This window comes from Echiichthys vipera (assembly GCF_963691815.1).
Source record: "Echiichthys vipera genome assembly, chromosome: 1".
Classification (NCBI taxonomy): Eukaryota; Metazoa; Chordata; class Actinopteri; order Perciformes; family Trachinidae; genus Echiichthys; species Echiichthys vipera.
In genome coordinates, this window is record NC_139826.1 from 18,746,049 (window position 1) to 18,763,193 (window position 17,145).

General features: G+C 39.4%; 1 protein-coding gene across 1 annotated transcript in view; it reads left to right on the forward strand.

Moving 5' to 3' along the window:
* The window catches only part of ush2a (Usher syndrome 2A (autosomal recessive, mild)), a gene marked incomplete at both ends in the record, with an annotated part of 216,414 nt that overhangs the window by 18,136 nt on the left and 181,133 nt on the right, over positions 1 to 17,145 (forward strand). The window contains 6 exons of the mRNA XM_083919953.1: positions 921 to 1,056; positions 3,798 to 3,861; positions 4,709 to 4,810; positions 5,337 to 5,526; positions 11,467 to 11,681; positions 16,551 to 16,772. Coding sequence (XP_083776079.1) covers positions 921 to 1,056; positions 3,798 to 3,861; positions 4,709 to 4,810; positions 5,337 to 5,526; positions 11,467 to 11,681; positions 16,551 to 16,772 — 929 coding nt within the window. The remainder of the gene's footprint in view (positions 1 to 920; positions 1,057 to 3,797; positions 3,862 to 4,708; positions 4,811 to 5,336; positions 5,527 to 11,466; positions 11,682 to 16,550; positions 16,773 to 17,145) is intronic.

A 17,145-nucleotide genomic window follows, 5' to 3' on the forward strand; every position in this document is an offset into this window, starting at 1 on the left:
GGGGAGAGTAGGACAGGGTGCATTAAAGTTTTTTATTTTTTTTTTGGGGGGGGGGGGGGGGGGTGCACCCTCTAATGGAAGTATCTTTCTTTTTGCCTGGGTTTGATGTGAAAGGGAGCTGCTCCTGCTTTGACGATGTTGTCTGCCGTGCAGTTTTTAATATTCATGCAGCAGATCGGGAAAGGAGTGGAGAGGAGATTTTTGGTCAAACAGAAAGCTAATTTGCACTGAGGCAGTTTAGCCTGAGGCGCTTTCTGCTACTGGGAAAATGAGCTGGAAGATTAGCTGTATGTATAATTCACACACACACGGTCATGCTCGCACACATGCATAGATATGCAAAAACACACCAATGGGTGCGTGAATACAGATAGATGCACATATGTGCAAAGAGCAGATGCCACTCTCTCTGAGACGCCCTGTGTTACAGCAGAAAACTGCTGCTAGGCCTTTACTGCTGCATCTGCCCTGAAGCCCGCTCCCTTACATATACGTAGAGTCCACTGTGGTGCTCAGAGACTCTTAATGGTATCTAATGATGCTTTATGTAAATGCGGATGTATTAATTGATTATTATTAACTCTTTTCCCTTCAAAAATCTGGTACATAGTTAGATGCTATTAGACAAAATCAATAAAAAAAAAATTATATATGAACATGAAATAAGTGGCTGCTCGGGCTTTCCTCATCCTAATCAAATATTCAACCTACTCTGAAAAGGTAAACAAAGTGATGTGTTGTTTGTTGAGACTAATTTTGATTGGTTGACATTGTGTAGCATTCACAATTTGATAAAAAAAAAATTTGCTCCCACAGAAAATGTTGAGTGTTTACCTTATAAAGCTGACAATACACAAAAAATACAAAGCAGAGTTCAAGCTGGTCAGCACAGACTGAGGTCTCGCTCTGACTGATTTCAGGTCCATGACAGACGTGTGAGTCTGTTCCTGGATGGGATAGAGGAGGATGGGACACCATTTGATACACAACCCCTGACCGCCAGGCTGTCTGATATCAGCGATGATGGTGCCATGTGGGTGGGACTCAGCTCCAATGGTAAAGATGACTGTCTTGTTTGTTTGTTTTTCCATTTTTGGCATGTGACAAGTGACTTTGTTTTATACATGAGATTTAGATTCCCAAGATGATAAGTGTTCTAAATCCCCTGTGGTACTGTGTTAAATACCTCCCATATGTATAAAAATGATAAAATACAAAAAAAAAAAAATAAGTTATACATTCACTTAAAATGTAGGTTGGTTGCAGTTACTTCCAGCCCAGGAATAATCCAGAAGAAATGGACATTTGTTTTTCCGACTTGAAATCAGCCCTATCTACATCTACAACCCTCCTCCTTAAGAGGGACCACTATCTCTTGTTTTCCTCCAAGTGGAAAAAAATTACCTCTTTAGTTTATCTTGTCTGTATATCTAAATATGGTGTCGATGACTACTCCACCTTTATTCTCCACCCAGCCTTTACCGCCTTGAACTACACATATGTGATTGATTGGTGGTGCCTGGGAGCCGTCTCAGAGTCAATAGGAGAGAAATTGAGAGAAAAATGATATCCGTTCATCTCCAGAGTGATAAACGAGTGTTTTTCTTCTCGTTTATCAGGCATTGATCCCTAGTTCACGGCAGGTAGCATCTGATCAGCTGAAGATCACATCAGTGGTTGTGATCAATTCAAGTGATTGGCTCGAGGGAAAGAGAGTGTGTGTGTGTGTGTGTGTGTGTGTGTGTGTGTGTGTGTGTGTGTGTGTGTGTGTGTGTGTGTGTGTGTTAGGTTGTAAAACCTGGGGGCTGTGTCTGGAATTCTGATCAGTGGATTGATTATGCAAATTCTGATAAGATTTATTGATTAAAAACTGTGTCTGTTTTTGGAGGAGACCCAGAACTGAAAACTGTGTCTGATAAGTACAGAGTGAAGCTTTAAATGTCAACCACTTTTTTAAAATAGCCAATAAAGTAGCACGATCAGTTGTCTCAAAAGTGGTAATATCAAGGAACTTCAAAAGGACCTTAATTGTGACCATATGGGGCCTTAAATAAGCTTTGAGATGTTCATGTTTTGGATAATATTTATTGTCACTGTTTCCCTACTGCTGCTTCCCATTAAAAGCATGGGGTGTTTTTTTTATTGTGAAGCAGTCACAGGAAACGCAATGTATTAGTGAGGTTAATGCTTACAACAAAAGTGAGTCAACAAATAATATAAAAAGTATTTTTTGAAAATGAGTCAGCTCTAATTATTGCAGGGAATAATGACAAAACAAGAAGACACAAAGAGTTGCAGCCAAAACTTATTATTTGACCTTTTCCTTTTCAACTAACTGTTGCTGTTTGTTCTCACCAGTGAAGGACAGAGAGAAAAAAACTAAGTAAAAAATCACTCATAACTCCCAGTCGCTTGTATTAACTGTCATTAGTTCTAACAACACAAAAACACAGAAGAGGAAACTGAAAGCGACGGATGACAGAAACTGAAACACAGAGAGAGAAGACAGAGACCTACAAAGAGAAGAGAGAATTTAGGCTTATACCTTGCATCATCCCAGTAACAATAGGGAGAGTGCTTTTCAGAGGAAGGCATAATCCCATTTCCACACGCTAAAGAAATCCTGAGCCAAAGCCTGAGGCTGCACAACCACACACTGTTCGAACACACTAACATCCCATAACACTCTCTGTTTTACACACACATACACTCCTCCAATACACACACACACACACACACACACACACACACACACACACACACACACAGACACAGTAGTTGGGCAAAACATGGCAAAACCTCTGTCAAATGCAAACACACACACATGGAATACACACAGAAGCCTCTAACACACACATTTTCACTGACAAAGCTAGACATGGCAGGGGTTCTGTCGATGTTCAGCGACATTATCCGTCTTCTAAGAGTTGTTGTCAAACTAGACAGAAGTTTAAGTTTGTTGGACAATAAAAGACTCCGGCTCTCTTTGGACCAGCATCATCGTCTGTGTTGGCCTCTTATGTTCTGTCCAACATTGTCACGTATGTGTGGTTGTGTGTGGAGATGAGTTGGGGACTTGCCTGTGTATATTTATGTGTTTGATGGTTTTTCTTGAATGCGTTCCAGTATCCACATCTGTGTCTGCACATTCTGCCCATATGTTTGAGATTTTCCAGTGTATTTTTGCTTGAGACTGCTTGCTGAGGTATGTTGGCATATTTTTCAGATATAGCATTTCTTGTCCATCATCTTCACATTTACCTCTCTGCAGGTCCCTTCTTTTTAACATTTTTGTGTTGTCATTTATTAGACAAACTTATACATTTATTAATTTATTATAGCTAAAAAAAAAGGTGCTTAATGGATTGGAAAACCCTTGAGCAGTTTTGATTTTTCAAGAAAAATGCCTAAAATTAACTTGTTCCAGTCTGTCAAATGTAGAGATGTCTGGCTTTACTTCAGTTAAAAACAGAGTGAAGGAGCACACCAATGAGTAATACTTGGTTATCCCTAGACAGACCTGCTTTGGCCCTGGCCTCAAACCAAGCTAATGAATTGGTCCTTATAAGCCCTTCTGCTCTCTAGTGGAAGAAAATGTAGACTGTGGCCGATCCTGTTTGGCTTTGTATCATGAACTTGGCCATTATAAGTAGCCGTGGGCAGCCTCACTTAGCTGCTATCAAGAAACTGATAAGATAATCTACTAAACACTGTGAAATCCTCTCACTCACTGCCTTCTGTACAAACCCATTAACACATTCTTTATGTTCTTTTCTCCTCTCTTTTCATCTCTCCAGGGTCTAATCAGTTCATTGGGTGGATGCAGGACTTTAGATTTTATCCTGCCACTTTGACCAACAGGTGAGTTGGATAGAGAGAGGCAGAGAGACAGGCAATGAGCAGCTATGGGGAGAGAAAGGGCGAGGAATCACAGAAGGACCAAAGGAAATTAGTATTGTGATAGAAAAGGTTGGAAGGGCAGGAGGGGAACTGTGATTGACACAGGAAAAGGAGGGGATTGTAGCTATAGATAGAGTGAATGAAGAGACTAAGGGATAGAAATGAGAAGAAATAGACGGGGATACTTTATAGATTAAAGCAACAAGAGAAGAGGAGCCGTATGGAGCGATAAAGGGAAAGATGGTTAGAGGAAAGAAGGGGAAGGCTAATCGTTGCATCTTAAGATCCATACTGCTTCCAGAGGATTTTCCTGAGAATTCAATACAAGGCAATTAGTGTTTTGCTTACCAGGGATGTACTGCACACGGTGAGGACTTGGAGCTTACAAGTTTCTCCCATCAAGATTGGGGGTAAAACTAAATGAAAGATTGAGTTTCCAAATTATGCCTTTGATTTTCGACTTTGCCCTAAATGTTCAGTCAAAGGCCCATCAACAGGTGCCTTAAGATTGTATCTCAAAATAGTTGTGATCGCTCACGATCACTTTACAGTTAAGATTGTATTAAGAGTCCCTACCTCATATTTTGGGAATCCTTGTGAGTTTTTTTCTTTTCAGTGTTTCAAATGTTTTTGATTTAGACTATATATGCTGCTAAATCATTAAGCAATGTTTAACTTTATACCATTTTAACTTTATGCCATATGATATCAACCTGGTCCTTACCTCATCACAGTGTACTATACATAAGATTATATTTTGCTTGTTTTATTATAATTAGATAAAGTCTGCTGCTTCTTGTTTTTACAGGGAAATAGTAGAAGTCTACTCAGGGTTCTTGCCCGAGCTCCATGCCCATTCAGAGTGTCGTTGTCCTCCCAGTCACCCCAGAGTTCACCCTTTAGTTGAGAGGTACAGTATCACATCTTCCTATTGTATGTATAATAGTGGTCCGCATATTTAAACCAGAACCAGAATTTCAGAAGTGTAATTTTTTTTGTATCTTGATGAGCCTGTCTTTGTTATTTCTCAATGTTCCTCAAATGTTGTGTTCGGGCAGCAAACGTCATTGCCGTGTTCACATGAATTTAGACTTTTACAAATCGTCATCAGGATTTATTTATTTGGCCCATTTTTTATCCATTTGTTGCAATTAAATGACACCTCAGCTATGGAGCTGGTAGTCATCCATACATAATGTTACTTCCGAGAGAAGGCAGTGCACTTCACAGTGTTGTTGGTGTCTACAGCAGTGCTGAAGTAATGTGAGTAAACACAAATTATGTAAACGTGAATATTTGCTTTGAGGCTGGTGTGAACACAACATAAAGCTTCACCCTTTAGTGTTACTGTTCAGAAATTACAAAAGAAAAAAGACCTCTGTTGAACACCAATATACAGTTAGCGTACCTCATACTTAAACTTTCACTGTTAACAGATACTGCATTCCCAATGGTGTTGAGGACACCACCAATGGCAGAGTCTTAAGACTCAACCTTAATGCCCATCCACTCCGTTATATCAATGATCAGGACATGGGCACCGCTTGGCTTTCTAAGATCATGACTACACAGGAACTGGATGAAGGAGTTACTATTACCATTGATTTGGTAAATGGACAATACCAGGTAACACATCTAATACATGCACACAACCAAGCACATACATGCATATTATTCAACAATAATGCAGGGTTTCCTCCAGTATATTACAAACCCGCTGGCCCACCAGGCCTAAATTGACTCCCTGCCAGGCTTAAGCATCAGGGATATTTAAACTAAGAGGAGTTTCAGTCGTGGCAAACTCCATTAAGTAATAACTCGTATCTAGCAAATGTGTATTTCTGTGCATAATCTGAAGTTGCTTGCACTGCTGCACTTTCTGTGTTGGAGCTTTATACGCACATGCACACACAAACACACACACACACACACACACACACACACACACACACACACACACACACACTGTCAGCTACAGCGCATGTATGAAGTTACTTAGCGCAAGGCAAGGCAAGGCAGCTTTATTTGTATAGCACTTTTCATAGACAAGGCAGACTCAAAGTGCTTCACAGCACAACATGTCATAGATTCAAATGCATTACAGAAAGACAAAGAGAATAAAAACATAGACAATAATAAAAACAGTGCGGACGTTAAAAGTGCAAAGGTTTAGCAGAAAGCTAAGGTGAACATAAAAGTTTTCAGTCTAGTTTTAAAAGTGGTCAGAGTGGGTGAAAGTCTCAAATCTTCAGGAAGTTTATTTCAGCTGTTTGTTGCATAATGACTGAAAGATGCTTTCCCTTGATTTGAGTTTACTCTGCGAACCACTAACAGATTGGCCTCAGAGCATCTTAGTGATCTAGAAGGCTTATGTAGTGGGAGCATATCAGTGATATACCTCGGCCCTAGACCATGAAGTGATTTATATGTGAGCAGGAGGATTTTGAAATCAATTCTCTGACGTACAGGACGCCAGTGTAATGATTTAAGAATTGGTGTAATGTGCTCACATTTTTTGGTCTTTGTTAGAACTCTAGCAGCAGCGTTCTGAACAAGCTGTAGCTGCCTTTTTTTTGGGAAGACCTGCAAGGAGACCATTACAGTAGTCTAGCCTACTGGTAATAAAGGCATGGACAAGTTTTTCTAAGTCTTGAGCTGACATGAGCCCTCTAAGTCTTGTTACTTGTTATTTTTGAAGTGATAGTAGGCCGAATTTGTTACTGATTTGATGTGACTGTCGAAATGTAAATCAGAATCCATAATAACCCCAAGATTTCTGGCTTTAGTTGAGGTTTTCAGGGACAGCGATTGAAGGTGTTGGATGACTTTAAACCTTTCTTTCTTAGCACCAAAAAACAATTATCTCAGTTTTATCCTTATTTAGTTGAAGGAAATTTTGGCACATCCAGTGTTAGACTTGCTCAATGCACTGGCACAGAAGATCTATGGGGCGATAGTCATTTGGTGATAGTGCTACATAGATTTGGGTGTCATCGGCATAGCAATGGTGGTCAATGTTATTATTTTGCATGATTTGTCCTACTGGGAGCATATAGATGTTAAATAAAGTCGGCCCAGAGATTGAATCTTGGGGGACTCCACACGTTACGTTTGTTTGTTCTGATACAAAGTCGCCAATGGAAACAAAATAGTTCCTATCTGGTAGATATGACTTGAACCAGTTTAAGACTGTGCCTGAGAGCCCCACCCAGTTTTCCAACCTGTCCTAAAGTATTGAGGCTCCGCTTTTTAAGATTTAGATTTTTTAGGTTTAATGACTGCAGTTTTAAAGGCCTTTGGGAAATTGCCAGATTGAATAGAGTTATTAACTATTTGCAATACGTCTGTTGATAGGCAGTCAAAAACATTCTTAAAGAAGTTGGTAGGTAAAGCATCAAGACAGCAGGTGGATGGCTTTAGATCTTTCACTGTTTCCACGAGAGCCAAGGCATTAAAGCTTGCCATCATTGCTGTGTTATTTTGGCCTAAACAGGGTGGTGATCCAACTTTTTTGTTTGAGATATTGATGGCACATCTGATGCCTTCAATTTTATCAGTATAAAATAAACTGCATTATGGCAGTAATAATGTCATTTGGATGATACTTTACATTTTGATCCTTGCATGTTAGGTCGGACTAGTTTGTTCTGGGGGTTTAAAACTATGGCTCTTATCAGTCCTAACCTGGAGTGAGTTGAAGAGGTTAAATTTGAGGAAAACACATAACACACGTAAGACTTGCTTTCAAACACCAGAGAGAGTTGGTTGAGGTATGTTAGCTTAACAAGCTAGCAGGCCGTTGGTAGCTTAGCCTGGTAGCTTGTTCCTCAGACAGGTCTCCAATAGCACTAGCTGTGGCTCTTGTGATTAGCAAGCTCAGACGTATTACTTAAATTCAGCTTAGGCTGTTGTTAGATGGATCCTTAAAAACAATAGTGCAGTTGTCTGTGGACTGGAACTGTGGGATTGTGGTGTGGTCTGAATAGCTTCTCTGTGCAGCATTTGCGTCTGGCTGTCACTCTGACTCCTTTAATGGCCGAAAAATGCTACGTGAGTGACGTCTTTTATCACACCCAGCTTAACCAAACCCACAACCATCCCTTAGCATGGAAACAGCCGACAAGAAATATAAATTATAGAATTTATTTATCTATTGAATTAAAAAAAAAAACATGCTATATCCTGATTATGTGTTATCACGACATGAAATTACCTTTATCAGTATAAAATATATTGGTCATATCTTGCGTAGCTTATCCCTACTGTAGTTATCAGGTTTGCAGCTTTTACTGCTTACACATAAATTCATTGTATAGTATATAACCTGAATTCACATGAAGTTGGGACATTGTGTAAAACGTAAATCAAAACAGAATACAATGATTTCAAATTTCTTTTCAACCTATAAATTTAATTGAATACACTACAAAAACAAGATATTTAATGTTCAAAATTATAAATGTTATCGTTTTTTGCAAATATTCACTCATTTTGAATTTGATCCCTGCAACACTTTTCAAAAAAGCTGGGACAGGGGCATGTTTACCACTGTGTTACATCACCTTTCCTTTTAACAACACTCAATTAGCGTTTGGGAATTGAGGATACTAATTGTTGAAGCTTTGTTAGTGGAATTCTTTCCCATTCCTGCTCAACAGTCCAGGGTATCCATTGTCGTATTTTGCGCTTCATAATACCACACATTTTTAATGGGAGAAAGGTCCCCACACTCTTTAACTACGAAGCCATTCTGTTGTGAGATGTGAAGTATGTGGCTTGGCATTGTCTTGCTGAAATAAGCAGGGACGTCCCTCAAAAAGACGTTGCCTGGATGGCATCACATGTTGCTCCAAAACCTGTATGTACCTTTCAGCATTAATGGTTCCTTCACAGATGTGCAAGTTACCCATGATGCCATGGGCACTAACACACCCCCATATCATCACAGATGCTGGCTTTTGAACTTTGCGCTGATATCAATCTGGATGGTCCTTTTCCAGAGACCACGTCCATGATTTCCAAAAACAATTTGAAATGTGAACTCGTCAGGCCACAGCTTACTTTTCCACTTTGTGTTAGTCCATCTCAGTTGACCTAGGGCCCAGAGAAGCCAACTGCGTTTCTGGTTGTTGTTGATATATAGCTTTTGCTTTGTATGGTAGAGTTTTAAGTTGCACTTGTAGATGTAGCGACGAACTAACTTGACGCTCACTATCTAGCTCTGCCTAGCCCCCCCCCCCCCCCCCCCCCCTACATGTGGGATCACTCCATAGTAGAGGGATTTGGGGACCACGGAACAATGGTAGAGTCAATCAGGACTGCTGGGTGCGATTTTTATAGATGTGACATAGTGGAGATTGTTTTGATTCAGAGAACAAGTGCGGCTTGCATTGAGGGAGCAGGCGTCATGACTGATGCTGCTATTTCATCCATGTTGTCCAAACTAGCGTCCAGCGCAATTCACTGCGTCACTCTTATCAGTGGCACGGGTTGGTTTCCATGTGATTGGTTGAAGTAACATGTCTGTAAAAATGACGGACATGTGGTTTATCCAATCATATGCAAGGTTTTTTGATAAGGCATAGCTGTCATGAACAGTGCGGGGAAATAACACTGGGAAACTGGGGGTAAAAGTACAAACAAAACGTTTAATATAAACGACAAACAAACGTGAAATACTACAGGGGATACAGATACACTGAAGACTAGACGGTCGAGGGAAAACAGGAACGGGGGAAAGGACGGACGATCAGGGAACAGGACGAGGAAACAGGAACGTGGGATACTACAGAAGGAAACAAAGAAAACAACGGTTAGTACAACAAACAACGAGGAGCACAAAAACCAACGAACGAGAAACGGGAGCCAATCCGACAAACAATTTACCAAGGGAAGGATAACAACGGTCCGGCGCTGCATGCCTGTCAGCCCAGGGTCTTTATAGTAAAACAGGTGATCAGCGTAACAGGCTGCAGCTGGGAGGGACACACCTACCGGACCTGGACAACAAAACACAAAGGGGAGACACATGCAGGGAAAAACAGACAGACGGAGACAAACTCAAACAAAAGGGAGAGAGGAGGGTACTGACAGAACCGACTTTTGACAATAGCCTTCTAAAACACTTCTCCTATGAAGCGATCCAAGATGGATAAGTTGAGCTAGGCAGAACGAAATTCATCAGAGTCAGGTTAGTGACGAACTGTGTTAGCTGACAATGGTTTTCGAATTGTTCCTGAGCCCACATGGTAATATCCTTTACAGAACTATGTCGTTTTTTAATGCAGTGCCGCCTGAGGCATTCAAGGTCACAGGCATTCAAGGTTGGTTTTCGGCCTTGCCACTAACCTGCAGAGATTTCTCCAGATTCTCTGAATCTTTTGATGATAATATGGACTGTACATGATGAAATCCCTAAATTCCTTGCAATTGTACTTTGAGAAACGTTTTTCTTAAACTGTTAAACTATTTGCTCACGCAGTTGTTCACAAATTGGTGAACCTCGCCCCATCCTCGCTTGTAAACGACTGAACCTTTTGGGGATGCTCCTTTTATATCTCACATGTTTCAAATTAACCTGTTCACCTGTGGAATGTTCCAAACAGCTTGCAAATCATTGTATTCTGTTATTTACGTTTTACACATCGTCCCAACTTCATGCGAATTGGGGTTGTATATTCTATGAAACAATTGTTCATTAACAGTGGTCAATAAAATATTTATTCTCAATATTCAAATGGGAATCCATGCACAATGGTGTAAATGTCTTGTCTTTATTCGGTGACCTTATTATAAGGAAATACAACAGCATATGTAATGCAGTGAGGACCACAGCAAATGTGGTCATTCTAGATCATTGTCTTCTAAATAGCTACTTTTGGCTGGACGGTCAACTAAATTCCATTATTGTGGAATGTACAGACGAAATGCTTCAATACAAAATGCTGCACAGTATCTATCTGCTTGCACCTGTATGTGCAGTGGACAGTAGTTTCATCCTCTTTCTAAGCACTGCAGTGATAGACAGACAGGGGGGCAGAGTGAGAGAGAGATATTGCTGGATTTGGGCGTTTTCAACACTGGGGCTGTCAAAAGACTCGTCCCTCTTCTCTCTGAAGTGTGTATGTGAGTGTGGGCAGGATTTTGGGAGCTGTCCTGACGTGGTAGCTCAACTCAAGTCCCCAGATAAAAGACACTTTCTGAAGTTCAGGTTGTGTGTGTGTGGGTTTGCACAGTGGTGGTGGCTTAATGCGCTCCCTGCTGTGTAACCCTGCGTCCCAGCCCACACTGTAGTGGGGCAGATAACACTTAACACACATCCCCACACCTACACACAGAGAAACACATGTTTTTTTATAATAGGAAATTATTTTTTAAAATTTTAGGTTGTATATACAGAGAAACAAGTAATTAATAGAGTGAACAAGAGTAAAATTACCTTTTTACCATTACAAATTAGTAACACATTTTAATATAATGTGAAAGGATGGATTGAACATTGTTCAGGTTTACCTGTATTGCAAATCTGGTTATACTCATGCTAACTTGTTCCCCTCTCTCCTCCAGATTTTCCATGTTATAGTACAGTTTGGCGGGCTCTTGCCTGAGTCAATTCTAATCCAAAGACGGAGGCTTGACCTCACAGAACCTGATAATGGCAACACCACGGATCAGCCCTGGTTGGACTGGCAATATATGGCCAGAAACTGCAGTGTGTTTGAAATGCAGAACAACGGGCCGTTACTGAGACCAGACTCAGTAAACTGTCTGCAGCTGCCCGGGTAGGTACCATGTGTGAATGGGTGGGCAGGTGTGGAAAAGAGTCAGTATTTTTGACCTTACGATAAAAAAAGAAACAATCATTGTTTACTGTATGTATTGCTCAGTTTACACAATTTGAAAAAAAAAAAAAAATTTCCTCTTGGACCCTTTGACTTAACTCCAAAAATATATTAAAAATATATATAATTGCTCTAAGCTTAAAATAGGTTAATGAAAAGTTTACATTTTTGACTCGACATCAACCTGAGATTCTGGCTTTATGCTGTTGGGTGGTCATAGCCTCTTTAAGGCAGAGGAGATAACACAGAAATGACTGGCAACACTTAATGGAAAAGTATGTGAACGCACACAAACACATTAACGCACTTGTATGTATTAATACATTTGAGTGTTAAAGCTTATACTAACATGCACAAAACATAGATCAAAATAAATCAAAGTAAATCAGACACATTCCCATTACAGACATATAGAGTTACCACACACACTCTCTGGCACTCTCACAGTGACTATGTTTATAAAGCGAACCACCTACAGTGATGCCTTGGCACATGACCGGCTCTCGATTGGCACTAGATGGAAAGCTGGCCTTGAAACATAGTCTTAACGAACACACACAATCTTACACACTAAATCTTGGCATAGCTGCTTGATCAAGGCCTTGGTTGGCACTAGATAGAACAGGTATGAATAGATCACAGATGATGTAGTCACTGTTTATTTTTCCCTTGACTGACAAATTATATCACATACAACCTGGCTAAGTGTGTACACATACTGTATGTATTACTTAAATTGGCATGACAGCAATTTAACCTCACACTGGCGACATAAAAACACACTCTGTGACATTATTGGCTAATAATTTTATCGAAAAAGAGCAATGTCTTTGATTTTGAAAGATTTTTGTTTTTTTTGTCTTGCAAGATCTATTTAATCCTGCAAGAGGCATTGCCTCCTCTGAGGTTACTGGCATGTCTGGCAAGATACATTTAAGCATGCACCAGTCATTTCAGTTGTTTTCACACCAGTATGCTCCAAGTGTACTATAAATGATCCTTTTGTGTATAGATAAACAAGTAAACATGTATTTTATGATGAGATGAACAGCATTGCCCAGAGCAATAGAAGGTAAGTGAGAGCTGGAATATAATTAATCTTGATTTGCAGTTGAAGTATTGCTGTCAATTCACAGTTCATTTAAAAACAAATGTCTTTAATAGAACCATTGTGTCATTGTGCACTAAGTTTGTGCTTTGGGTTCTAGCTGAAATGTATGCTGCATATAAATATCATGATGTTAGAGGTGGGGAAAAAATTGATTCACCTAAGTATCACCATTCACTATGTCATGATTTTTTTTAATCGATTCAGTTGCTTCATTTTAGTCAATGTGGAGGTAGGAGAAAGTTACCGCTTTTACGCCACATCCTATTTCTATCAAAAACAAGCAGGAAATAGCAGACGGCCTATAAACACTTTGCTATGTCAAGCAGAGCTGGATACAGATTTTATATAATGCGGATGACGCTGACAGCACTGTGGAGATGGGACTGGCAATGCAAGACTATGGTACCGGAAATATTGCCAACATGAGTGCCCATCTTGCTCGACTGCGGTTGAGCCACCCGTCACTCATAAGTCTGTGGTCAAATCAGCCAATGCTACAAGTGTTGTGCAAACATATTTATACTGCTGCTAATAAGTGCTGCCTAATTAATATAAGCTCATGCTTTTATTAATCAAATTCAAATGCCCAGATCGAGCTGACGGAGAGAACTCACATGAAGGCAGTGACAGACTCGGTGAAGTTTGCAGAAAGACATGTGTGACTACATCTTGTTTTCAAAATAAGTGTTAAAGGCTTTATACAAAATAAATGGAAATGAACATTAATATGATTATATCTACTTGCGTCCCTTTATGATAAAAATAAAATAACAAAAAGTTGTAAGGAAATGCCTTTATGCTTAATTTTTTTGCGACTGCTCTAACCACTCAATATCTTAATCAACAAAAGATTATAAAATCTTGACCAGAAAAAGAGGTCCTTTCTTTACAGAAACACTGTTTTTGTAGTTATTCACTTACATAACAAAGAATAACTCGATTTTTAAAAACAAATCCCACATCAAAATAATAAAATCAAAAGATAAAATCTCTTCAAATAAATTAAGACTTGATTGTGTAGCTTGAAACTTTCAGGTTTCTCTTGAGGAAAATCAACATGTCAACATTCTCTGGCTGTAGCTGACATCTCTGTGAGGTTACAACATATAGACCCTTTCACTGGGGACAGAGGTGGCTGGTGTGGTGAGGTGAGCCTTTGCTAGAGGTGAAAGCAGTGGATAAAATTTACTGTTCTCCTTCCACCATTTGAGTTGCCTTGGTAATTTCTTGCGCCCTTGCGTTGATATGGGGGAGAGGAGATGCAAAGCCTCTTATAATGGGTGGTTTGCCCATTTGGCCATTTTCGCTCAGGAGGTGGCGCAACGTTACTTTGCTTCTCACTGTTGGGGTGGCCAATATGCTGCTGCATTTTGCTTGTGTTGACAGTATATGTTAGCAGTCTCTTGCAATATTTACACGCTGTTTTGGTTGGTTGGTGGTGCATCCTCTATTTCAAAGTTGTTGCCTACAGTCACCATGTCTTCCCTCGTTCTGTGCCCTGTAGCATATCTACGTAGTTACCTAAGTAATGTGACTTGACGTTTGATGTTGAACAAATTAATCCCTAACCAGTGAGTTTCTTTAAGAGAAGGTAACCTATTTCTAAAAAAAAAAGAAGAAAAGAACGTATCCTACTTCTTTCGCATTCCCCAATAATTTTCTCTGTCAACCGTTGCGAATCGTCACGCATTTGTACCGATTTTTATTAATGTCACGATGCATCGTTACATCCCTTCTAACAATAACTGATACATTTGAGCATTTTTACTTTATCAATTAAGAGATATTCCAGTGTAAATGTCACGTATTTGTATATTGAAATATATCTCCATTCCTGAATACTTAAGTTGCTGACATAAGGACATCTCTGACTGCATACATGCTGAAGTTTTTTTGTTTTTTTTTAAGTTTACTCTTATGAATTTGGAAAATGACAACACCAAGGAGCAGTTGTCTACAGTATATTTGGAAGCTTTTCCCATGTGACCCAAGAATATTTATTCAGAATCACCTGGATCCTCCAGGAAATAAGGAAATTACAGCAGTTGCAGCAGTTTGTTTGATATTCAGTTAGTGTAATGTTTTAAACTGCAGGGTTTCCCCAGGAAATTGGTTAGGAGAGATGGTAAGTGTCTGAATAAGTGGCCTGAATAATTGTGGGCTGTGTGCGTGGTGCATGTGTGTTTGTGTACCATATTAGGTATGTTTCAAGCAAGTTTTGACTCCTCTGTCAATACATAAGCACTCCAAACTCAAACAGAAACAATAAACACACACAGGACGCACCACCAAAATACACTTAGGTGAATACATTCATACACACACAACAATATGTGTGATAGTGTGTACTCAACATAAACACACACATATACATTCAGAAGAGAACCGGCCTGAATACATTGTAGATCAAAATTAGAGAACAAATTATTAATACTTGAATTATTCTAAAATAATTTAATTTTTTACTGTTCAGAATTTACTATCTTCTGTGGCCATACCACTGCTGTACATGCATGTTTTTTTTAATTTTTTATTAACCAAGGCACTTAAAGAAAACCTTTGAAAGAAGCAGTGAGCAAAACTAGAGAACAGTAACCATTGTGTCAGAATAGAAGATTTAAACAATGTTTTCTTAGGGCTATAGGATTCAAAAATGAATAGGAAGTGTAGAGGCCCTTGCCCTTAGAGGCCCTTGTCTCTTACACAGTTTGGTAACTGTAGTGGCTTTCTTAGCCATTACTTTGTTGCCAAGGATTTTCAAGAGATTCTTTAGTTATAATAAAATAATAAATCTAAATCTAAAAAAAAATCTAAATCTAAAAAAAATAAGGTTTTTGTTGAAGTTCTCTAATTTTGGACATTTTGATTTTGACAAAGAGAAGGAGGCTGCCGCAGGTAGAAATAGGAATAAAGAAAGTAAAGAAGAAGCCTATAGAGGTCTATATAGGACAAAATAGTAATAGTTTTGTCCTTGCCATGGCACTTGTATTGTGTCTGGCTGTGCTGTGTTTTTTGTTTTTCACTACTGTCGATGCAGCCATGGTCGAGCAAGCAACAGACTGAGTGGAGTGAGTGAGTTCCATTCAGTGAGGACAAAACATTGAATCAGAAGAATAAAACAGTATTTTATGAATCTTTAGTTTCACGATTACTTTTAAAGACACACATACCCACACAGAGTCCTGCTAGAAGGTGCTTCTTCAGTTAGATTATGATTTAATGTAGTGCTTCATTGTCTTTGTTCGTGTGTGTTGATAACAGACACACTGCCTTGTGCTCTGTGCTTCAGTATCTTACGCTGAGGGGGAGCGGCATCACAAAGTGGCAGTTGGGAATCAGAGAGCTGCTAACTCTGCAAGCTGTTATTGGCTAGAGGTTTAACCCCCATGTGGGAAGTCAAGCCTACAACATGAAACATTCCTGTCCCTCTCTAAACAACAAGAAAAAAAATCCAGGCATAGGGCAGGGTCTCTGCAGATACAGACATCACCACGCACTTCTAGTGGTGTCAAGTGACACTATTATTATACTACTATAATATTGTTTCATAAACCTATAACAAAGCCCAGTCATGCAAAACCAACAACAATGTGAACCACAGAATCTCAAAAAATATTTTTTTGTCATCCCACCGAGCACTACAGACACCTACCTAGACTCAATTGGTTTAATGTTTGTTTATGTTTCCTGTGTTCCAGCGATGTTCCTTTCACAGGAGGTAATCTCATATTCAGCCTGCTGACCCCAGAGCCAAACCTGAGGCCAGGCTACAATGACTTCTACAAAACTCCTGCCCTGCAGAAGATGGCACATGCCGCCCAGGTCAGGTTACACCTGAGTGGACAATCCCACACCAGAGGAGCTGGGGTGAACCAGCAACACAAATACTATACCATCAATGAGATCACCATCAGTGGAAGGTGAGGAGTTAAAAATAAGTATCCCGATTCCACTATGAGTATCTCATCTGTTTCTGAAAGTTGATGATGGTGTTTGAATATAAGTCATGACATTTTTAATCTGGATATATAAATGTGTGATATGTCTTGAAGAAGTGCAATTCAAGACATCGTTTTCCATACCTACAGTAGGAAACAAATTCACATCACATCTCACTTGTAGCTTAATAATGCTTTTATATCTAAAAGTCTAAAGTTTCATTTTTAAGTAATATTTATAAACTGATATTCTGGTGGTTGATATTCTGATATTCTGTGCCTAAAATGTATATACAATTTTACTAATTAATATAGAGGATCCACAATATGTAGCCACATAATTAATTAATTAATG